This window comes from Tachypleus tridentatus, chromosome 5 (assembly GCF_004210375.1).
Source record: "Tachypleus tridentatus isolate NWPU-2018 chromosome 5, ASM421037v1, whole genome shotgun sequence".
NCBI lineage: Eukaryota > Metazoa > Arthropoda > Merostomata > Xiphosura > Limulidae > Tachypleus > Tachypleus tridentatus.
Genome location: NC_134829.1, coordinates 38,854,884 through 38,881,002, shown reverse-complemented (window position 1 = coordinate 38,881,002; position 26,119 = coordinate 38,854,884). Strand labels below are relative to the sequence as shown.

Below are 26,119 nucleotides of genomic sequence, written 5' to 3'. Positions count from 1 at the left end.
TATCACTGTCTAAAGAGACCTGGTAAGTAGAAATGTGTTGAACATGGTCGTCTGGGTCATGTTAATTACCAGTTTTGTTTTTATTTTGAATTTTAGGAAAATCTGATTTAGCGTGTATGTCACATGCTACGAGTAGCGCTCGTAGAAGTTACGGTTAACATGAACACAAATAAAAAAAAGAGGTTTTATATATTGAACAAAAAGGGATTCATAATACATTATGTTGTTGTTTCTCACACACAAGCCATCCTTAACTTTCAACTGATCTACTAGAAAGAAGACAGCTAGTCAAAAACACCCACTGCTGTCTCTTGGGGTATTCATATTTGACCACATATAGGAATTGGACTTCCACTGTTATTAGTACACTAGCGAAATTAGATGTGGAGAGAGCTCATGTAGCAACTAGAAGCAAACTATGAATCTACAGATTCACAGTCGGGGCAAACTAAGCCACACACAGTCTGATCAACATAAAACTATAGTCTGGTACTACAATTAAACTAATACACTTTTTTTTTAAATAGAAAGGTAAAATAATTATAAAAAATTATCATAGTTGTAACACAGAGTCCAGAGTTATTTAAAATATCACATCTACAACAGAGAGTCCAGAATTCCTTATTGCACTACTGAAATGTAATGTACGCATTCCAGTATTTATGAGACTGTGTGGATTTCTACAATGCCTCCAAGCAATTTTACATAAAAATGTAGGTTCTCTCTCGCACACACGTATTTAAAGAACCTTTTCCACAGTCTGATGACAATAATATACGCATAATATAATTAAAGATTTTTTTTTTTTTCTAGTATGCTATGTGCAGTGCTGGGTAAGCTAGAAACAGGAAAAATAAACCGGCTAAAAGTTTCGCTCTGGGGATTAGTTTTATATCTGGATTCTTGGCTTGTTGCAGGATGTTATTGCTCCCAAGGGTGATAACCAAATCTATTCCAAAATACAGTATTTTGGTTCTTATTATGGTAGATCGTTTTAATATCACGTTGAACGAGAAATTTCGACTATACATGTTTTCCAAGTTTCACTTTATGATAAGTTCGGAAGATTAAGAAAATAATTTCATCGTATAGATAAAATTAAACAACCACCAGATGGAGCTATATAAAATGCAAAACTGAAAACTCTTGACCCTACAAAAACAACGACAGACAAATGAACACATGTATATACATATGTATATCTGTAACGCAGAGATTAATAACCACATACACATACACGTGCATCCGTAATACAGAGGTTAATAAACGCATACGCTTACACGTGCATCCATCATGCAGAGGTTTATTACCACATACACATACACGTGCAGCCGTAATGTAGAGGTTAATAACCACATACACACATACACGTGCATCTATAATTCAGAGGTTAATAAGAAGTTTAGTTTTTTGGACAGTTATTTTTACCCCACGTTTCGATTATGTAAGAGTATACTCACTCACTCTCTTCGCTAAGCACGAATCACGTTCATAAAAATGACACCAATGCTAGTCTTATTATCACTTTTATATGGTTATTATAACTACTACACCTTGCAAAAGGTGCAGTAATTACCTTCTAAGTAAACATTTTCTAAATAATACGAATTTATTTCAACACCACGAGAGTTATAAGAACTTAACAAGGAAATTAGCTGTTATTGTACCAGCTTATGAGTCAGTAAATCTTGAATTACATTTACTTCAAAATTTTAGCCCAAAGCTACACAGATAACTGCCCCAAATTTTTAATTGATAAGCTAAGTGTAAATCATCCAACTGACAATATTCACTGCCAGCTCTTGGGCAACTAGTTTCTGGCTGAATCGTGGATTTTGATTCACTCGTTGTGCAACAATGGTCCGAAACTGCGAAGCATTTCTTAGAGTTTGCTAACCATCATTTGACGCCAGGCCTAAATCCTTAAGAAAAACGCCCTGTTTTACACTTTTGTCCTTCGTTCGTCTTTGAAAACAAGAAAACAAATATTTTGTATTGTTTCCTGTTAAATTACCCCTCCCCCTTCACCAGTTGCTCAGTGATAAGTCTGCAAATTAAAAATCTGGTTTCAATATCTCTTGTGGACTGAGCACAGTTAGTCCATTTTCTAACTTCGTGCTAAAGTACAACCGCAAAACCAAATCCTGTTAACTTAATAACGGTTTTGATAAATGAACGTCGTCATCATCCAGAGTTACGTGTTAACACTATATCACAACTCTGAGTTAACACAACATCACAAATGTGGGCTTAACCTGTATCACGCACGTGCGTTAACACCGTATCACAATCTCGCAGCTGTTTCAGCATTGTTTTCTAGTGTTGTTTTTTTTTCTTCTTACGTTCAGTTTTACCAAAGTAACTTGCAGACCAAGTTTATAAACGTGCCACATAACACGCATTAAAAGAGCATATAAACACATAATCGGGCAGAGTTTTGTATTAAACCCAACAATACAGTGTGTAATAGTCGTCAATGCGCAGTAGAGCTTACATCCATTCGCGCGCACGAGCCAGTTCATTCGGTTCCAAGTCAAGTCCTAGCACGAGTCGCGTGGATCGTATGACATGGTAACAGTGTCCGGTGTCGTGATAACTTGATAACTTGAGCCTAACATAGTTCAAGTTACCACGTCTGTCAGCAACTGAAATCATTAGAACAGGACAGCAACACATAAATGTCTGTGTGAAACAGTTACTTCTAAAAAGTAATTGTGTTGTATGTGAAACATACATCTAATATATAATATCATGTACGTTCTTTTATTGTCATCTAAACATCTACTTACATTTCCAAACAGCAACAATTTTATTAACTGTAACCAAATTCATTTTTACGCGATTTAAGTTCATTATCATTTTATTAAACGATTTACCTGGCCCGGCATGGCCTAGCGTGTTAAGGCATGCAACTCGTAATCTGAGGGTCGCGGGTTCGCATCCCCGTCGCGCCAAACATGCTCGCCCTTTCAGCCGTGGGGGCGTTATAATGTGACGGTAAATCCCACTATTCGTTGGTAAAAGAGTAGCCCAAGAGTTGGCACAGACAGTCCTCCAGTAGCTTTGTGAGAAATTAAAAAAACAACACATAAACGATTTACTTAAAGAGAGAGAATCTTTCGAATTTAGTAACAATCTGCCCCCCCAGTGGCAGAGTTGTATGTCTGCTGACTTATACACTAAAAAGCGGGTTTCGATACCCGTGGTGGGCAGGGCACAGATAGCCCATTGTATAGCTTTGTGCTTAATTCAAAAGAAGTAACAATTCGCATTCTTTTCCCCCAGCTGCATATTTCGCTCTAATGGTTATTTGGGTATTTATGTTTATATACCCAGGAGGGTTAGGTTTCGTTAACCTCTTCCTCCTTCTTTTGCATTTGTTTCAGCATCTGTCAAGTGTATTTATACATTGTACACGAGGGCCGGAGTAACCTGAGTAAGTGCCCTTTCAGGACAATGTCCATACACTATCTACACATACACTTGGTGCAAATAAATCATTTCTCTTTATAGTTCCATAATTATTTGCACTTTCATAAGTTAGGTATTAATTATAAAGCATTTACATAAAAAACCCTTTCAGTGTTTAGTAATGAACCCCTATACTAATGTGGAGTCTAGTTTATAGGTGACCTTTTTTCTTTTTTTAAGTATATTTATTTAGAAAATATATATTCACTGGGGAAAGGTGTTTAGGTCTGTCCTCATCATGTATACGGTACCTGTCGAGCTCACTTACTAGTTCATTTTTTCTTCAATTTTGGTAAAAATAATTTATTGTATTATGTAGGAGTATGTCTGCTATTGTTTCTATGTCTGTGTATTTATGTATGAATTCAGATGATGTTGTTCTGGGTACTTTATAGGCTGTTGTGAGTAGTGTATTTTGTATTGTTTGTTATTTTTACTCGCATTTATCCATGCAGGGGCTGCATAGTCAATGACGGGTCTAATGTAAGTTTTATTTATTTTTATGATGTTATCTGCCGTTGCTCCACTATTTTTACCAATTAGACTCCTAGCATAGTTTGTTCTTCGCCAATTTTTTGTTTTAATATTATTTATGTCGTTTACCTATATTAGCTTAGAGTCAAATGTTAATCCTAAATATTTTGCAGATGTAGTAGTCTGAAGGACTGATCCATTCGTATAGATCTGTGCTTGCGGTTTTTGTGGTAACTTTGTGAATACTTCTAGTTGTGTTTATTTTGATTATACATGTTTGACAATATTCACCAGACTGCCACATCGTCTGCGAACTGTGAAGAGTATACATTATTTGGATCTTTTAGAGGAATATTAGTCACGTGAATGATGAATAGGATAGGGCTAACCACCCCTCCTTGAGGGACACCATTTTCTGGAGTGAAACACTCTGAGAAGGTTCCTTCAACGTTAACTCTACATATTCTGTTTTCCAGAAAGTTAGATAGCCAGTAAATAGTTCCCCGCGGTAATCACATTTCTTGCATTCGGAACAGGAGACCGTGATACCATACAGTGTCGAATGCTTTCTTAATATCGAGAAAGCAAGCGACAGTGCATTCTCGTTCATTAAAGCTATCAACAATTGCTTCGGTTAATGTAACTAAATGATCCATAGTTTGTCTGAATTTTCTTCTTGTAATTTTGATGTTATCTCCAAGAATGTGGCGTCTGTTACTGATCATTTTTTCAGCTGGTCAGGCTGATTGGTTGGCAGCTATTTGGGTTATTGGTTGGCTTTCCTTCTTTATGGAATATTAATACATTTGCATGCTTCCAAGAAACCGGGATATAAATTAAAAATTTCTGTGAATGTTCAAATAATTTCAGAGTACCTTTTTTTAGAAAGATGACTTGTATACCATCTTCTCCTAGAGATTTATTTTTAATATTTGTTATTGCTTCTATGAGTTCTTGTACGGAAATTGTGTTTGTTAGCATTGTGTTTGTGTATTCGTTTGTGTTGTTGATTTGACAGTCAGTTAAGTTGGCTTGGAAGAGTGATTCAAACAGTTCACTGTTTCTTGTTATAAAGTTCTTTACTTTGTTATAAAAGTATACCTTCATGAATGTTTCGACTTTTTCTTTATTTGTATGTGCTGTAGTATTATTGTGTTTTAATGCTAAGTATTTTCTTGTTGCTGTGTCTTCCTTTGTGAGTCTTTTTAGGTGTGTCCAAAATTGTTTCGGATTTGTTTTTCATTTAGTTGGGAGAAGAAATTGTCTCTTTGAGTTGTCTTCTTAATTGACGTTTGAGCTTGATTAGTGTTATTAGTTGTTTATGCGGTTTCCATGCATTATTTAAGGTTTTATGTTGTTGTTTTGGTATTGTTGTATTGGCTGCTTTTTGAAGGCACTTCGTGATTATTTGGTATTTCTTCCAATTTGCCTTTTTGTAGTCAAATTTTTCTTTTTTATATATTGTATTTTTATAGGGGATGAGATCGAAGACAACCACATAGGTGATCACTGTCTACATCTTTTCCCACGTGAAATTTTATTAGTTCTTGGCTCATATTGTACGAACTTAGACATATGTCTAGTGTGTCACTGGTATTAGTGGTATACATAGTATGCGTAGGCGTGTCGTCATTCAGGAAGGCTATGTTGTGTTCATCTATGAATTGTAGAAGTCTTCCATTTGTGGAGTTGCATCTCAGGTTGATGTGTTTACTGTTTTAATCTCATATTAAAATGGTGTTTTGATTGTGGGAAAAGATATTTTTAAGTAAATTTAAGTCTATTTGTTTTGTACGTGAGCAATAAATTCCTGTTACTGTGACGGTAGAACGATTACACTATGTAACAAAATTTTTACTTTTTCTTGTTCCTGGGTAGAAAATGTTATTTTCCAATTGCTTATGCGTAATGTAAAAGGAAAAGACCTAATTTTCTATTCAAACTTTGCTTTTGTGTAATGAAATTTTCAAATTTACCCATTTTCCAGAACATTCCAGGTAGATTTAGTACTGAGTAGTTGATAGAGATTTTTTTCGAACTAACAATAATTTTCTAAAATGTTGTAGAATTCACGAGAATTTTCTAGAACATTCCATAGTAATATATATACAGGGGCTCACCACTCACCACTTCAGTTTAGTTCTAGCTGCATAAGTGAACACATAGACCTATCTGATTTTATCAGAGAAGGCATCAAGAAGCTGCAAGCATTCTCCAGACGCATTCTGCTATGTATGTGGCCAGTTTATCGAGACAAGAGCAAAAAAGTACTCTCTGACAGTATCTGGTAAAATGTGTTAAGCCTACAAGACATATTTCAGTATGCTTGTCGGGGATCAAAACAAACTCTGGGCACCTCGTTTTACCTGCGAGCACTGCAAAAAAACTCTAGAAGGTAAGACGGACAATTTTTGCTTGCTTGAATAGAAAGATTTTATATTATATAAATTTTAGACCTTTTAAAATTTAAATATCTTTTAATCTATTTTTTAATTTCCAATAGTATAGAAAAAATATCACATAAAATATTTTACATGAACCTCTTACACATTAGTTGTGGATGAAATAAATTTATTCTTCATAATAACAATTTTATTTTGCTCTTTTGCAGGATGGTACAGAGGGGAAAAGAGAGCCATAAAGTTCGCTATTCCAAGAATTTGGCGTGAACCCACTGACCACTCAAGCAAGCAATTACTTCTGCATGTTGGATTCTTCCAAACGTCGGACTGGCAAGAATGCATCTGTTATGATGTATTTGGACCTTCCATCATCAGTCGCCCCAGTACCACACTGCCCTGAGCTTCCCTGTACCCACTCCGTCAGAGAGAAAGCAGTCATCCTCAGAGGAGAGCAGCAAATCAGAAGAGACTGTAGACGTTGAAGATCCAGATGACAATTTCAGAGGTGCAGCTGATGAGAGAAACCCATACTACCCCAACCAAATAGACCTCAACGACTTGATCAGAGGTCTTGGTCTAACAAAGTCGAATGCCGAGACTACATCTGGAGGCTGATACGTGAAAATGATTTACATTAAAGTCGCAAATCTTGATAAATCTCACTCTAAACATTTTTGTTCATTTTTTGTATAACTTTAGTATAAATACATGTAAATCTTGATTCATATGTTGTTTTATTCAGGTCTTATGTGAATGAAAATGTGCAAATTTGCCCGTTTTAACATAGAAAATAGGTTAATTTCTAAATTTCATTATCCGGGTCACAAAAGCAAAGTTTTAAAGGAATAATGGTCATTTTCTGTATTTTTACAACATAAACAATTAAGAAATAACACATACTATCCAGGAACAAAATTTGTGCTACATAGTGTTGTTTAACAGGATATCGGTAGTTATATGCTCGTTGTTGCTGCTGATTTGAATTTCAGTAACTGATAGATTTGTTTTGTGTAGCAGCAACAATACTCTGTTTTTATCCTGTTTATCTAATCTGTTTTTCCTGATGGTTGTGTAGCATAGTATTTTAAACCTACTGGTTTTGTACAGTAAGGTTTCAGTTAATATAATAATTTCTGGGTTAGTTCATTGAATAATGTCTTCGATCTCATGTTTCTTGGAAGCTAGTGCGCCTTAGATGTTGATATATACAACTGTGAATTTAGATTGATAGCAGGTATTCCATAAGTGTTGTTAATATTTGTGGCTTGTAAGGTACGATGTGTTTTGGTTTTTTGCTGTGTTTATTAGGAGGTAGAGACAATTTGTTGTTGGTGTGGGTTTTGTGTACTCGGCTATAAAGTCTGTGATAAAATCTGTAATTACATTGCACAACAAAGTTTTTGCTTCTTGAACACTGTTGGGTGTTCCTTATAAATTTTTTGGCTGCTGATCATGAAAGTCACATCCAAATTTGCCCATCACGTACCGTTTCATCGAAATCTTCAGTTTTGTCATGTTTTTTTCTTATATTTGTGTCCAAAAAATTTTGTTTCTGTGAGACCTATGAACAATATTTTGTGCAGTCTGGGCATATCCAGGCATAAAATCAGGCCAGGTTGGAAGCTGTTCTGTGGAAGTATGCAGCCCGGGAATGCATGGGCAGGCCAGAAGCAGCTTGACACTGTCTCAGCAGGCTATAAAAGTGGCTTGCATACACAGATGCTGCTCATTGGATTAATATAGACCTTATAGTGTGTACGTATTGTTTCAGAATATAGCATTGCCTCAGTAGCACTGTAACAAGTAAGTTAGGTGTTATAGACGTTTTACAGGACGATTGGTGTGGGTCAAAATGTCTCGTCAATGTCGTAACATCCGCCATACATTCTGCCATGTTTGTGGCGAATATACGCTTGTTCATCAGAGATGCTCAATGACTGCTCTTGTGATGAAAGCATATCATCTGTACTTCAGCTGTAAAATTGGTGATCAAGACCAGGAATGGACACCTCACATTTGTTGTGTGACATATGCTGTATGTCTGAGGCACTCAAAAAGCAATGCCGTTTGGTGTCCTGATGATCTGGCGAGAACAGAAAGATCATGGGACGGATTGTTACTTCTGTTTAACTAATGTGTCTGGTTTCTTTGCCAAAAACAAGAAGTCAATTGAACACCCTTACCTGCCTTCAGCAATGAGACCTGTGCCACATGACGTCAGTCTTCCAATTACGAAACCACCAGAGCAATGGACCTTAGACGAATCAAATGAAGAAACTGCAATGCAGGGAACTGGCAGTGACATTGATCCGGATTTTGAACCGTGCTCCTCAGGCGATCCACATCTCATAACACAGTCAGAATGAAACGATCTGGTCGAAGATTTGGGTCTGACAAAGGCAAAAGCCGAATTGCTGGGTTCAAGACTGCAGGGAATGACGTTTGCTGTCACCAGGTACGAAAATGTCTGTTTTTCGAAGCCGCCAAGATGATATAACCAAATTCTTTGCACAAGTTAACAGCCTCTGTTTCTGTGTTGACATTGTTTTCTGCTTTGGGTTGTCACCATGACCCGCAAGAGTGACGTCTCTTTATTGATTCATCAATGTTAAGCCTCAAAGCTGTTCTTTTACACAATGACAACGTTCACCCTACAATACCTGTTGGCTATGCAGCACACATGAAAGAAGCCTACTAGAACATGGAAATGTTGCTGAAGCACATCCAGTACAGCAAGTACAACTGGAATATCTGTGGAGATCTGAATGTCGCTGCTCTGTTACTGGGACTGCAGCTCGGCTATACAAAGTACTGTTGTTTTCATCTGTGAATGGAACAGTCGTGCCAAAAAGTCACATTATTCTAGACAGAGCTGGCCACTCCATAAAAAGTTCCACGACAGAAAAATGTGGCGCACGAGCCGTTTGTTGACCCGGCAAAAATGTTTTTTTGCCTCCTCTTCACATAAAATTGGGACTTATGAAGAATTTCGTGAAAGCAATGAACAAAGAAGGCGAAGGTTTTCGTTATTTAAGACAGATGTTCCCAAGAATAACTGAGGCCAAGATCAAAGAGGGTATTTTTGTTGGCCCTCAGATCAGACATGTTATGAGTGACAAGTGGTTCGAAGATCTGTTAGTTGGGCCAGAATAGGTTGCCTGGTAAGCCTTCAAAGACGTTGTTGACAATTTTCTTGGCAATTACAGAGCCCCACATTACATTCAGCTGGTAGACAAACTTCTCAAAGCATACAAAACAATGAAGTGCAACATGTCACTCAAGATTCATTTCCTCCACTCACACTTGGACTTCTCCGCAAATCTCGGTCCTGTCAGTGACGAATACGGTGAAAGGTTTCACCAGGACATTGCTATAACGGAAAAACGATATCAGGGCAACTGGAATCCGTCAATGCTTGCTGACTACTGTTGGACACTGCAACGTGAAGCACCGGAAATTGAATACAAACGAAAATCAGGAGCAAAACACTTTTAATTATGTTGAACTTAATAGCATATTAGAAAGATAAAAAGCAATTAAATACATTATTGCCGGTAAACAGTTTACTGTCTATTTCTCAGAGTTCTTACGTGATGAAGCAAAACCAAAACTATATTTGTGCATACCCACCAGGTACCTGTCACAATCAGCAAAAACTTTTCCAAAAATTGTTGAGCAGTGCTGTATTTACAAAGAGGCTCGTCTTGTCATTTGTGTTTGTTTTCTTAACGTAGTTGTCATAGTGGCGGTTTGGTTTGATTTGAATTTCGTGCAAAGCTACACGAAGGCTATTTGCGATAGCCGTCCCTAATTTGGCAGTGTGAGACTAAAGGGAAGGCAGTTAGTCATCACCACTCACCGCCAACTCTTGGGCTACTCTTTTTACTAACGAATAGTGGAATTGACCATCACATTATAACGCCACCACGGCTGAAAGGTTGAGCATGTTTGGTGTGATGGGGATTCAAACCAACGACCTTCGTATCACGAGTCAAGTGTCATAACCAGCTGACCATGCTGGGCTCGCATAGCAGCGATAAATCTACGAACGTTTTACGCTAAAACCCGGGTTTACATACTCGTGGTGAGCAAACACTATAGATTGTTTGTTTGTTTGTGTGTTATGAATTTTGCACAAAGTTACTCGAGGACTATCTGCGCTAGCCGTCCCTAATTTAGCAGTGTAAGACTAGAGGGAAGGCAGCTAGTCATCACCACCCGCCGCCAACTCTTGGGCTACTCTTTTACGAGCGAATAGTGGGATTAACCGTCACATTATAACGCCCCTACGGCTGAAATGGCGAGCGTGTTTGGTGCGACAGGGATTCGAACCCGCGATCCTAGGATTACGTCTCGAGCGCCTCAATCCATCTGGCCAAGCCCAGCCTGAGAAGTCTAAACTCTCGGATTTACAATTCGAACATCGAAATCTTCAAGTATCCCTCAATGTACGAAAGGAATAATTTGTTGGAAAACTTAATGAAGAAACATAAATCGAGACCATTATTCTAAAATTAAGAATAGGGGATTCGTTCTTGACCAAAAACGCAACATATTCTCCCTCTGTAACGTAAAATAAAAACTACTGTTAAGATTAACAAAATCCTGAAACAAAATAAAACACGTAACACATGGTGTAGCGTACTCGCCAAAAGGAAGTTTCTATTTTGCTTGTCGATGAGACCCGAGAAGGGAGAGTCAACTGACGGTGTTCGGAGGGCAAAATTGTTTTACGACGTTAACACGAATATTCGTGCTGTTAAAAATACAAACGCAAATCAAAAGCCGTGCCTGAAAAGCTAGCTACGTTATAGCAAAAAAACGCAATCCGAACGTTCGTAAATCGAGCGATACTTGTAGAGACACACACGTGACACACATTAGGAAGAGGTAAATATAAATTCGTCGTGTTTTGAAATTCTATTATAATGGAGTTTGTGATGTATTCGTCCAAAACTCGGATCTCGAAAAACTACCGCACCGATCATCAACAATTATATGTGGGTAATAGTTTTACAACTAGGTATTCTTTTATAAGTGAGCAATTGGTACATTTGGAATTTCTACAAAAATTATATGTTTCGGATTTAACCAATCACTTTGGTTGGTTTCTGCGCAAAGCTACACGAGGGCTGTCTGCGCTAGCCGTCCCTAATTTTATCGTCTAAGACTAGAAGAAAGGCAGCTAGTCATCACCACACACCGCCAACGCTTGAGCTACTCTTTTATCAACGAATAGTGGGATTGACCGTCACATTATAACGCCCCCACGGCTGAAAAGGCGAGCATGTTTGGTGTGACAGGGATTCAAATCAGCAACTCTCAGTTTACGAGTCGAGTGCCTTAACCACCTGGCCATGCCGGGGCCTTAACCAATAATAATTAGAAAAAAAGGAGTAAGTTGCAGATATAAAACAATCAAAAACGAACTTTAAAAAATGAAAATCTCGTGAGTGTTGAGAGAAAAAGCAAAACACTCTCATTACAAAGAAATTCTTCAATAAAATATCTGTAATGTTGTGATTATTTTAAATCTGAATAAAATCGTTTTTCTCGTGGAGGGTAAACATTGTTCAATATCAAGCATGAGTAAATTGTTGTAGAATTGTCAGATAACCTCAGACAAGGCTGCAAGGCCTGATGGCCTTCTGCAGGAACTGGCAGTTATAGCTGTCCATACGACTGGTATTTTTGCTAGTTATGTAAATGTCGGTAATTTTCCAAACAAACAAATTCTTTACAAGTTAGTTCAATGTTTTCCCAAGTTCAAGATTTCTGTTTACTGTTGATAGAAATACGTAGTTTATCTTCCACGTGCCCAGTTGAAGGTGCCACATTAACCCAAAAAACAGTTAGCCAATTAGATTGCGCCTGGTTTTAATACTGGCCTACTGGAGAGCCCCCTACAGGGAATATCCCATAAAATACCGACTACTGCTGTAGCTTAATCACAGAAAGCATATTACTGAAGAGACAGATAGCAACTTTATATTGATTCTCTGAGAAATCTTACCTAGAATCAGAACTCTAATACTCAGCATATTTTACCAGTCGCTGTTTTGTCCTTCAGTTAACTATTCGAAACATAGAACCAGAGTTCGATGGAGTTTTATTGGTTCACCTAGGATATGTTCAATGGAGTGTTACTGAGCATACTTAGAAGCGACAAACCAAACGCAACGCGTAAAACGAGACCCATCAACAGTCCTTCCTACCGTATACTCTGATGTAATGAGGAAATGCATAACTCACTCATGCGATGTCCATCAGCTCCGTGCGGACTTGAAATGCTAAGCAGTAGGAAATTACGAGTAATTGAGAAAGAGGGTAGGAAGTAGAAAGGATGACGGTGAACGGCTTCTTTATCGTCATTAAAACAGAACCTGTTGTCTCTTTACCAACAACCAGCAGGGAGACTACAGCTTTCACTGTATCTAAGCTTAGAGTGCTTCCACCTACTATCCGTCACCCCTCCTCCTCTCTCAAGTGTTCCCTTCTGCCCGCTCGCAACATTTGACAAACAAGACTTTTCAGATATAACAGACCGCTGTGCTAGTAACAAACATCACGCTCGCGAAGGGGGAAGTTCTACGCGTTTACCGAATGCTCTGCTTGGCGTTCCATTCCCGCTACACTCCTACTCCCTGCTGTATGTATGTATATCATATGTATGAATGGTCTTACATTCTTTAGAAAAATCTGTCGCTTTCCCTCTTAATCCGCTCTCGTACTGACAGATCCAGAGAGATCTTGAATGTGAACAGTTCTGATTGCTAACCATATCAGTCAACTGTGTTTGCTCTGTTGTTGAGGCTACGATTTTCCCTGAGGCAATGCATATGCGGGTGACCTTAGTAACAAACCAATCAGAGATTACTCAGAACCAACCATTTACGTGAGAACAAAGAAGTCTCTTATGAATAAAAACCAAGGTAATTCAGTATACATATGAGTACTATTCTCGGAATATACTCGCTGCCCGTTTTTCTCTGTGTCTAATTATCTATTTAGTTGTATCTCTTCATTACCTGCAATGAAAATTTGTTGGCTCATTTATTGTTAGCAGTTAAACATGATGTACCCTCCCCACGAGTAACCGAATTTTACTTTTTTATAGTTATATGCCGCCATCTTGTCGCTGAGTATTTGGGAACAGGAGAAGAGTGCAATGAGAAGTGAATAATTTGTTTAACTTTCTTACGATTACAGTTTACAAAATCATACTTTGTTTGTTTGTCCACAACTAGCCATCACGTGCTCTTCCCTAATCCAGATTCGATTTTCAGTCGCAGCTTCTTTAAGCGTAGCTGTTAATGGCAACCAGATTAACCCGCCTGTTGTCTCACTGATGAAGAGTCAATTTCTTTCGTGGTTTTTAAAGGTTTATTGTCTCCCTCTGAGACAGCGGTAAGTCTATGGATATACAACACTAAAATCAGCGGTTCGATTCCCCTCAGTGGAAGCAGCGGATAAAGTGATGTGGCCTTGCTAAAAGAGAAACACACAAAATAATCAGTGATGACGAGAAAACCCACTTGCAGAGAAAAATATATATGTAAAAACGGCTCGTTTGGGTTGAGAAAATTTTTTACGTAGAGGAGCGAACAACGTTTCGACTTTCGGTCATCGTCAGGTTCATCGTTTTTACATATATATTGTGTTTATTTGATTAGCAGTGTTAGAAAACATGTGAAGGTGACGTTTTATGTTCTTTGAATCTGGTTTCCATTTTTCTACTTGTTTCTCCGACATAGAAGTCGTGGCAGTTATCACATTGTATTTTATAAATAATGTTGGCGTGGTGTTTGTCAGTGTAGTTTTTACATAGTATAAACCTTAGTTTTGTGCCTGGTGTTTGAATAAATTTGGTATTAACTGGAATGTCATATTTTTTTCTAGTTTTTGGCAAATGTTGGTTATTTTTCTGCTGATGTCTGGAATATATGGTATGCAGTAGTATATGATTTCGTGATTTTTTAATTCGTGGGATATATTTACTTTTGTTGGTTGATTTTGCTTTTTGTCTAGGTGTGTGCGTGTAATGTTTTCTACGGTTTGTGGAGGTAACTTATTGATGTTGATGAAGTATTGTTTTATTTTGTCTAATTCGTCGTTAGTTTTATCTGACGAGTAGAGTTTTATGGCTGTGTTTATTTGGTTTCTTAGTATGTTGAGTTTTTGTTTTGTTTCATGTGCTGAGTTCCAAGGAATTTGTAGTCCAGTATGGGTTATTTTTCGGTGGATTTCTGTTTTGAATTCTGTGTCGGTTCTTGTAATTTTGAGATTAAGAAATGATATTTTATTGCTTCCTTCCTCTTCAGATGTGAAGTTAATATTGGGATGTGTAGAGTTGATGTGATTGAAAAAATTAAGTGTGTGTTCTGTAGATGTGAATCCCGCAATCGTGTAGAGTGTATAGTAGTGGATGTAATACTGTGTTAATTGATTGTGTTTCAACTTGTGTCATAAAAATATTGGCTAGAACTGGTGATACTGGGTTGCCCATGCTTAGGCCATTTGTTTGTATATAGTTGTGGTTGTTGAACATGAAGTTTGTCTTCATCGTGGTGAATTCTATGAGGGTTGCTAATTGATTGCTGGGAATGTCTATTGATGGGTTAAGATCTCGGATATAGAGTTCTAAGACTATCTTGCAGGCTTCAGCGGTTGGGACCTCTGTAAAGAGGAATATAACATCGAAACTGGCCATTAAGGCTTTATGATTAAGTTGATTTAGATTAGACTTGAAATTAAAAGAGTCTTTGATAAATGAGCTGGCTGATGTTACATATTTGGAGAATGCCCATGCTATGTATTTACCAAGATTGTAATTAAACGATTCATATGTGGACAGTATTGGTCGTAATGGACAATCTGGTTTATGAGGTTTAGGGGTGCTGTATATTTGTGGTGTGCGTGAGTCGGTCTTGCGTAGGTAGGAATAAAGTGTTTGTGAAATTGTGTTGGCTTCTTTCATTTTTAGTAGTATTTTGTTTAGTTGCGTTTCTTGTGTCTTTGTTGGATTTGTGTGTATTGGTTTAAATTTGTTCGTGTCTGATATGATGTTCTTCATTTTTTGGATGTATTCATTCGTGTTCATTATGACTATAGCGTTACCTTTATCTGCTTTTCAGAAATTTTATGTTTTTGTCTTGTTTTAAGATTTTAATGGAATTAATGTCTCTTTTTGTCAGATTGCATTTTGCTTTCTGTTTTGTGAAATTATGTGGACGGTGTTGTGAGAAAATTCTTTGAAAAAATCGTTTAAGATGTTTTTAGGTGTTTCTGGAAAATATTAATTTTTAATGTTTTCTGGGAAGTTTTGCCGTTGAATGTCAATAAAATTATCTAAGTTATCTTCTTTCTGTTGGTTGTTTCCTTGTTTTTTTTTTTTTCTGTGGAAAGTATCACAAGTCTCCTGGCTAGATCTTTTAAACATGTTTTGATTTCTATGGTTGGAATGTACCTAGGTTCTATTGCGAAGATGAGTCCTTTGTTAAATAGATGTATCTCGCCTGTGTTTAATTGTCGGTCGGATCTGTTAATTATGAGGTTAGTCAACGGTTTGTCGTGATGTGTTTTCTGTTGTTTGCATCTTAGTTTTTCTAGTTTTTGTTGTGGTAGATCTTTTTGTCTCTGTCGTTCTTAGTATTGATTTGGTTTATGTTTCGTTGTATAAGTACGTAAATCTCTGGTTTAATGCAGCATGCCAGTTGATGGTCTAGGTTCATTTCTTGTTTTTGTAAGTCATGTTGTTCTTTGCATTTTGTGTTCAACATGGCTTTAAGTAGATTTTCTGTACATTTTGGATAATGTTTGTGCATTGATTAAAATTTTTTGATAGTTTTACCTTTACAAAGTTAGGGTTAGTTGTTCCTTTCTACATTGTTGAATGAAATAGATGTAATTTCTTCTATTGATAATTCTTTGGTTTAAGTTTCTTAGTTTCTTTACGATCGTATGAGTGTGTACTGTTAATACGTTACTTCAGACATGGGCCCGGCATGGCCAGGTTGGTTAAGGGTTGTGTTTATTTGATTTGCAGTGTTCGAAAACATGTGAAGATGACTTTTTCTGTTTATTGAATCTGTTTTCCATTTTTCTACTTATTTCTCCAATATAGAAGTCGTGGCAATTATCACATTGTGTTTTATAAATAATGTTGGTGTAGTGTTTGTCAGTGTACTTTTTACATAGTAGACCTCAGTTTTGTGTCTAGTTTTTAAATAAATTTAGTATTAACTGGAATGTATATTTTGTTACTAGTTTTTGCAAATGTTGGTTATTTTCAAATAAATACAAAGTAACCATAGAAAACATCCAAATACTAAATAAAGAAACAAATATTAACAAACGCAAAATTAAAGAAGCCTTACTTATACAACAACTCAAGCCCAAAATAAACCAATATAAAAGAACACCTTTATACCTTTATTAATAAATATAATCAAGTATCTGAGCACGTCCTCTACATTCCTACATTCAGGTACACAACCCCCTTCAAACATGTGGTCAGCTATCGGTCAGTTACCTCTTTCTTTCTTTGTGAACCTGATGATGACCGCAGAAGGTCGAAACGTTGTTCGCTCCTCTACATAAAAATGTTCTCAACCCAAACCAGCCGTTTTTACATATAAAAACACACAAAAGGTTATAAAAAAAAGGTGCACTGTTCGATCCTGTTTGTTTTGGCACATTTTCAGCCGCATCATAGTTTCCTCGTTAGAATAAAACAATAAATTTTTAAGGTTAAAATTTGAGTAAAGCAGTGTGAGGGAAACATTTACTAAAAATACACTTCCTCGATGGAAATACGTCCTTGATTTATTTTACGATTTTTTTTAATAACGCAATATGCTTCATTTTGCTTTTTCTCTCAAGTGTTATAATGGAAAACATCCAATTTATCTCACTTTTACAATTTCGTGTCTGGACAAACTTACTTTGTACACAGCCTCACTGAGTTACATGCATTAAGCTATAAGACTTCTTAGTATGGATGGATATATAGACAGCAGCTCGTAGGTAGACACGCTTATAATAACTTTAAAGGTATGGTCGTAAAGTGTTCGTGAAATTATCTTAAGTATGTACTCTTAAAAGCTTTTATCGCTTATATTCGAACACGCTTTCCTTGTTTTCAGAGTTACACAGTTGAGGTCCGAAAACAATGCCGCTGCGCATAATTTCGAGACATTCACAGATCCATCCAAACCACTGCATTTGTCACAAAAGTTGTATAAGGATATAATGCCTACAAAATATCTTTTATATCTGAAAGAGGCCCCGCATGGCCAGATGGGTTAAGATGCTCGATTCGTACTCGGAGGGTCGAGGGTTCGAATCTCCATCGCACTAAACATGCTCATCCATTCAGCCATGGGGACGTCATAATGTTACGGTCAATCCCATTATTCGTTGGTAAAAGAGTAGCCCAAGAGTTGGCGATGGGTTGTGATGACTTCCTTCCTCTAGTCTTTGCTAAATTAGGGACGGTAGCGCAGATATTATTTTTGTAGCCTTGCGCAAAATTCAAAACAAACAAAGTTACTCGAGGGCTATCTGCGCTAACCGTCTCTAATTTAGCAGTATAACACTAGAGGGAAGGCAGCTAGTTATCACCATTCACCGCCAACTCTTTGGCTACGGGATTGACTGCACATTATAACTCCTCCACGGCTGAAAGGGCGAGCATGTTTGGTGCCACCGGGATTCGAACCCGCGACCGTCGGATTACGAGTCGAACTCATTAACCCAACTAGCCATGCCGGGCGAAAAACAAAGAAACAATATCTGAAAGCTAGTCAAATGTGTTTGTCCATTTAAGTTTTCGTTTCCAAATATAAAGGTTTCATATGATTTTCATTAAAATTCTTAAAATGTAGAGATGAAACAAAAGTCATACAGTTCTTTAGCGTTGTGTATTATCACCATAGCAGCAATTGCGACATGGAAAATTTAATTGAATCTAAGTAAAATATTTTAACAACAGTTAAATATAGATGCTGGTCTGTTTATTTCAGAATTCCACGCTGAGTTACAGAATATATAACCCAACATAAGATATTTCTAATTTTCAAAAGATAGGATATAAGGAACATAGCAAGCCAACATCTCTGTCACCTCATGTGCTACTGTTATCCACGGCTCCAAAGTATAGAATGTATTTCGCTAACTGTGATTCTGGGCTACATCTAACCCAAAACAGAGAGTTAAAAAAACAGATAAATACATAAACAGTAACAAGTATAAAAAGATAATTACATAAGCAATAATACGTGTGTCTATTTTTATCTTATTCACTCCATTCTGGCCCGGCATGGCCAAGCGTGTTAAGGCGTTCGACTCGTAATCCGAGGGTCGCGGGTTCGAATCCCGATCGCACCAAACATGCTCGTCCTTTCAGCCGTGGGGGCGTTATATTGTGACGGCCAATCACACTCTTCGTTGGTAAAAGAGTAGCCCAAACGTTGGCGGTGGGTGGTGATGACTAGCTGCCTTCCTTCTAGTCTTACACTGCTAAATTAGGGACGGCTAGCACACAAATAGTAGCTTTGCGAGAAAATTAAAAGAAAACAAAATAGAAAACACTCCATTCTATAGTTATTTATACAAGCACAGCTGGGGGGAGTGTGTCCCCACAACAACATGTATGACAAAAGTAATCATTTTACACAAAATTGCTGCAAAATCGTAAACAGATATAAACAAATAAGTTATGGAATTTGTTCGTATATCTTGCAATAATATTACAATTATTATCATGTCCATTAAACTGCTTATTTGAAAGTATCATATAAGGAAGTTTAATGAAACGTTCTCAACGTATTTAGAAGTTCGAAACACTTTAAATTAACTGCGTGAGCTGAATATTGTATGAAGTTATCCTGGTATATTTTCTGATTTGGAGAACACATTTCGAGCCGTTTCAAAATCAAGAAAATCGCACAAGTTCATACAAAACTTGGTTTATATGTTCAACACACTGTACAACCCCATTAAAAAAAAAAAAAGTCATTTGCTAACTTACTTTATATATATATGTAACACACAAATAAACCGAAGGAAAAACTTAACGTGTTATTTCGATATTGAAGAAAATCCTATTTCCTCCCATAAATATGTTTCGAGACAGTAACAATAACAGCAACCTACGAAGCTCAGAGCTTCAGCACTGGAAACTTTTATGTTCACTTTAGAATGAAAAGTGTCACCTTATGATAAACTAAACGGTTTTTGTTTTGTTTTTCAAAACATCAATTTTAATATTCGCTTCAGCACATGAAACACTACATAAATACTAGATAGATGAAAGACAGCGTACGTGTGAGCGATTTGGACGTACATCTGCGGATGACCTGAAAATGGTTTGTTTGTTTGTTTTTTTATTTTGCGCAAAGCTACACGAGGGCTATCTGCGCTAGCCGTCACTAATTTAGCAGTGTAAGACTAGAGGGAAGGCAGCTAGTCATCACCACCCACCGCCAACTCTTGGGCTATTCTTTACCAACGAATAGTGGGATTGACCGTAACATTATAACGCCCCCACGGATGAAAGGGCGAGCATGTTTGGCGCGACATGGATGCGAACCCGCGACCGTCGGATTACGAATCGAACGCCTTAATACGCTAGGCCGTGCCGGGGTCCCTGAAAATGGTTACTCGTAAAATATTTGGAGAGGATCTATTTCTTTTACATTTTACATTTTAGTTTTAAAAAAAATCAGTAAAAAAGTCATAGCTCACACTTTTCTTTCAGTAAAAGAAATGGGAACTTGATGAATTCGTTTACCTCTCACATTTTGTTCTTTTAGCTACAGACCAACATTGTTAGAACGCTAAGCCTACTTCTCTTGTATCTCGAGCCAAGCACGATCTGGTAGTTAGCATACCCAGCTTGTAAATTCGAAAATTCATGGTTAGCGACCTGTCACCGCAAAAATGAGCTCCTAATTCTGACGCTATTGATGAACATTGAGAGTAATTGTCAAATTTTACAATTCAATAATTCAAACGTTGTCGTAACACAGCGGTATGTCTGCAGACTTACAACACTAGAAACCAGGTATCGATACCCGTAGTGAGCAGAGCACAGATTGCCCATTGTAGAGCTTTGTATTTAATTACTAAAAGTAACCCAAGCGTTGGTCACAGATGCTGTTGATCAGTTTACTTCCCTCCAGTGTATCAATTTCTATTACAAACATCTATGCATAGATAATTCTTCTATATCTTTTCGTTAAACTATGAAACAAATGAACAAAGCTTTTGTATTTTTTTTCTTTTCGACGTGTGGTACAAATAACAACGAATGTATTGTTGGTTAACGTATAAACTAACATTGTTTTTGAATGTGCTGAGCCTAATTCTGTTGTGTTCTTCATTTCATTGTGTAATGTAAATAACATTACATGTATTACTGTTTAACGCATAAACTAACATTGTTTATTCAACGTAACTGTGTATTCTCTCGTATTCGTCTTTACGACGTGTAATCTAAATAACTCCTCATATAATGGTAAATGCATTGAAGTTAAAAGGTGGCTTTAAGTGCTTATTGTTTTAGCGAACTCATCTCTTGTTATAGTGTATGAAAGTTGCAAGAGTGAATGTCTTTACATCATAATAATTACAATTAACCATTTACCCTATTAACACATCTCCATAAATTAAACTTTAACACGAAAACATCTTTCTTACCAACTAAATAAATGGATATATATTTACCAACATTTCTGAAAATTATGAGTGTTAAGAGATTATTCGCTAAAGCAAAATATTACCTTACATTACATATTTATTAACATAAATAAACGAGGAAAGTTTAATAATAACAATAACACATCTTGTGCATAAAGCCACCAAACCGTATTCCAATCTCGACGTTACTGTAAGATATAATACAGTCGCTGTCGTTTATAATGAGTAATAATTTTAATAAATCCCCAGGAGATGCATTTTGTTCACGGGAATATGGATTTTTGGAATTTATTACGAGTCTTGAATCTAATATTCACGCTGAAAGGTAGTGCGTAAATTCACAAAGATACTGTCTGACGGACCACACCTCTCATTTCTCAATCGCTGTAGCTAGTAGGAAGTGCGCCATTTCAAGACGTCTCAGCATCTTAGTTCGCTTCCTTAGTAACTCGTGCACTGTTGCAACTTCTGAGGTTAAACTACATTTCTGTTCGCGTCATCGTTTGTAGATTAGCATACGATGGTGTAAGATATAAAACAAAAACGTGTGGACTATAATGCAATTTGTTGCAATGACCTGCACGTTTGGATAAGTATTTAAATGAAATTTATGCTATAATAAAAAGTGCCTTAATACCAGTGTTCTGGAAATGATGAAATATATCAATTAATATCCGTTAAAGAACGCAAGTCTCTAAATATATCTACAATATTATGTCTGCCATTAATCTGAACTTTGTGTCTAAAGAAAGCTCTTTCTTTCAGGGTGGTAATTCTAAGCTAAACTCTCTATGGAAATAACGTACATATAATAACTGACTATTTATTTATTAACGGTAATTGTCGTTATACCTTCCCTCGATCATGTAATGCGGTGAGCTACTCTCGTCAACAACAACAATATTGCGAACGTTATCGTAAATATAAGTGCACTTATTATAATTTTCTTTTCGAGGAAGTTATTTTATCAATGCATTCAAAACCCTAAGTCGAACAGTACCGCCCCTAAAGTTCGTGATGTTCCTTTCTCACGTGTTTTTTTTTCAAGTTCTGAGAAATATATGTAGTTCTAAAAGTCTTTGTGTTCGATGAATTTCCATCCACGATACAATACAAAATGAGACTTTTATGAAATAATAACGTGGAATTTCTTTCATCTTCCTTATACAAATTAGAACTTCGCAACCGCAAATGTCGCACTTGCTTTGTACCTGAACATTAAAAACATAATTTTGTTTTTATATTGTTTGTTTGTTTTTTAATTTTGCGCAAAGCTACACGAGGGCTATCTGCGCTAGCCGTCCCTAATTTAGCAGTGTAAGACGAGAGGGAAGGCAGCCAGTCATTACCACTCACCGCCAACTCTTGGGCTACTCTTTTACTAACGAATAGTGGGATTGACCGTTACAATATAACGCCCCCACGGCTGAAAGGGCGAACATATTTGGTGCGATGGGGATTGGAACCCGCGATCCTCAGATTACGAGTCGAACGCCTTAACCCACCTGGCCATGCCGGGCCGTTTATTTTGTGATGAAAGAGTATTTGGATATATGTTTTATTCAACATTGAATATCTTCCTGAGTTCAGCACCCGAGTGGTTTATTTCTATGAATAATAGTTAGAGAAATGTTTGAATATACATCAAAATGAAGTTCCCAAATTTTTCACTCTTTTCCTCACAAACTTTAGTTGTTATGAAAATAAGTTATTTTCAGATTTTGCTCCCAAAATTTCTCATAATTTATCAACTGTGGCTTGAAATCAGAGATGTGTAAAAAACAGCATTTCATGTCTATCTTTTTCTACTATAAGTCACTGCCCAATTAATTTCTATGAGCTCGTTAAATGTGCTGGTCAAATAGAGGAAATAGATTCTATGAATCACCATTTATAAAAAGAATATAATATACTTTAAAAGATACCAGTTAAACGCCGAAAAGTGGTAAACTATTGGGGAACCAACTGTATATTGTGGTCTGGTCAACATTTATTCGTTATACAAACACTTGACGTAGCTTATTATAAAGTAATTGTAGTACATCCTATATTTCTGTAAACGTTTGTGGAACACTCAACTTCCTTTTCATTGTTCAGAAATAATAACTTCCCACACAGCTTTTGTACAACACATTACTTTTGGGTCAAAACTTCCGTTTCGACATTAACCACTACAGACAGATAGTGTATCATTTCAGTCATTTCCCTATCTATGGGCTTGGATTATACTAGATCCTGTGCTATTTCGAAATATAAAGTTCTCCACATGAACATATTTCCCGCTTATATTAGATACTAACATCACTTCCTTTCTTGTCACACGACCTTACTTGACGTTTCTACCTTTCTGTCTATGTGTTAGTAGGTCGTCTGTTTCCCATCTCTGTTTCGTTCATGAAACCTGGTAAACCTTGTTTTATTAATTTTTTTTTTACAAAATAACACCTTTTTTTCGTATATTTCACATCACGTTTATCATAAAACATACTTTGAGTTTCTGTGTTATCAGTTTTATGCTGTTAAACTGCTATAACACAATAAGAATCGTAAAGGTATTGTTTCAGTAACGGTATCCGGATTTGTGCGCTTTTATTTTTGTGAAAATTGAGAATTAATGAGCGTATTTGACGAAATGGTTGCATATTGCTAATACCAATTGTCAGTTCACAATATCCTATATTGTGAAATTCATAAATAATATTGTTTATGAGTAAATAGAATTTTGTTTATTAAATATGACTTATTATTTTAATATTTCAGTACAGGTTTTAGTTACAAGTTAACCGATCTTAGGAAGGTTCTAGAACAGAAATTGACAGAAAGAATAATGCATTGTAGTTGTTTAAAATTACTAGTAGAGTTATGATGAAAACACCTTTTGAAACTTGAGTGTGATATCTGAAGTAACACCTTTTAAAACTCTAGTGTAATATGTGACGTAACACCTTTTGAAACTCTGGTGTGATATGTGGAGTAACACCTTTTAAAACTCTGGTGTGATGTGTGAAGTAACACCTTTTGAAGCTCTAGTGTGATATGTGAATTAACACCTTTTAAAACTCTGGTGTGACATGTGGAGTAACACCTTTTAAAACTCTGGTGTGATATGTGAAGTAACACCTTTTAAAACTGTGGTGTGATATGTGAAGTAACACCTTTTAAAACTTTGGTGTGATATGTGAAGTAAGACCTTTTGAAACTCTAGTGTGATATGTGAAGTAAGACCTTTTGAAGCTCTAGTGTGATATGTGACGTAACACCTTTTAAAACTCTAGTGTGACATGTGAAGTAACACCTTTTAAAGCTCTGGTGTGATATGTGAAGTAACACCTTTTAAAACTCTGGTGTGATATGTGAAGTAACACCTTTTGAAGCTCTGGTGTGATATGTGAAGTAACACCTTTTGAAGCTCTAGTGTGATATGTGAAGTAACACCTTTTAAAACTCTGGTGTGATATGTGAAGTAACACCTTTTGAAGCTCTAGTGTGATATGTGAAGTAACACCTTTTAAAACTCTAGTGTGACATGTGAAGTAACACCTTTTGAAGCTCTAGTGTGATATGTGAAGTAAGACCTTTTGAAACTCTAGTGTGATATGTGAAGTAAGACCTTTTGAAGCTCTAGTGTGATATGTGAAGTAAGACCTTTTGAAACTCTAGTGTGATATGTGAAGTAAGACCTTTTGAAGCTCTAGTGTGATATGTGAAGTAAGACCTTTTGAAACTCTAGTGTGATATGTGAAGTAACACCTTTTAAAGCTCTAGTGTAATATGTGAAGTAACACCTTTTAAAGCTCTAGTGTGATATGTGAAGTAACACCTTTTGAAGCTCTGGTGTAATATGTGAAGTAACACCTTTTGAAGCTCTGGTGTGATATATGTGAAGTAACACCTTTTGAAGCTCTAGTGTGATATGTGAAGTAAGACCTTTTAAAGCTCTGGTGTGATATATGTGAAGTAACACCTTTTGAAGCTCTAGTGTGATATGTGAAGTAACTATAATTTTTTGAATAATAATGTAGGTGAAGCTGAACAACTAACGTATAATAAATTCTAGTCGCTGGTTTTTAAAAGCTTACTTGAAAAAGTGTATGTTAAAAATTGTGAATATTACTTGTCTTTCCTTCTGCCTCGACAACAGTGCCTTTTCTTTACATATGATGGTTTATTTAGTGCATTTAAACCTTAAAGGCACGTCTCTAGTGCTGTATGTGTTGTTATTTCTCATTTGAAAATATTGCATTTGCACAAAATGAACGAAACGACGTAAGGAAACGTTTTTAGAAACAATATTTATAAGTATATATATATATATATTATTCCACTGACTTATCACTAGTTTATAGGGCGGAGAACTTCCACAAAAGTAGTTCAAAGATTAAATATTCCGGTGACTAAAAATATATCACGTAAATCAAATCATTTTACTTTTCTGGTTGGACAGCCGAGACAGAAATTATGTTATTATTTTTCTTGCCAATGGTTTTGTGATATAGTTTATTACAACCAATCATAAACTGGGAGATCAACAATGATTTCAGCACCATTGTTAAACTTCTGATTTTTCTCTGTGCATAGAAGCGTTCGCTCAGTACCATTGTTAAACGTGTTATTTTTCTCTGTGCATAAAAGCGTACGCTTAGTACCATTGTTAAACTTTTTATTTTTCTCTGTGCATAAAAACGTACGCTTAGTACCATTGTTAAACTTGCGATTTTTCTTTGAGTGTATAAGCTTCCGCTCTCACAATAACTGTTTCTTTCTGTTTCATGGTTTCATAGCTGCTTGCAGGTCTGCTGTACAGAAGCTTTCCTATATTCCAGAAGTAATTCGATACGCACATCTACAAAATGTCCTCTCGTGCGCGAGCAAAACACTTCAATAATAACAAACAGAAATATTCGATACGCACAACCATCATAGAGTTATTATTCAACTATATTGTACAATTTCTAGATAATACAGATTATTGGATAAAAGTTTTTCCAATATAAAACCTGCTTTTAGTTGACACTTTATGTTCAATACTCACGATTATATGTCATGCATATTTCATACAATAAGCTTAAAGT

At 36.4% G+C, this 26,119-nt stretch overlaps 1 protein-coding gene across 2 annotated transcripts in view; it reads right to left on the bottom strand.

Annotated features, from left to right (window-relative positions):
* LOC143250970 (protein O-mannosyl-transferase Tmtc3-like) overlaps window positions 1–26,119 on the bottom strand; it is a 121,091-nt gene that overhangs the window by 94,362 nt on the left and 610 nt on the right. The window contains exon 2 of one of the 2 annotated variants that reach the window (XM_076502225.1): window positions 13,572–13,835. The exons of the other annotated variant lie outside the window; for it this stretch is intronic. Within the exon in view, the coding sequence (XP_076358340.1) occupies window positions 13,572–13,598 (27 nt within the window). The 5' untranslated portion in view covers window positions 13,599–13,835. The remainder of the gene's footprint in view (window positions 1–13,571; window positions 13,836–26,119) is intronic. 2 annotated transcript variants of the gene reach the window in all.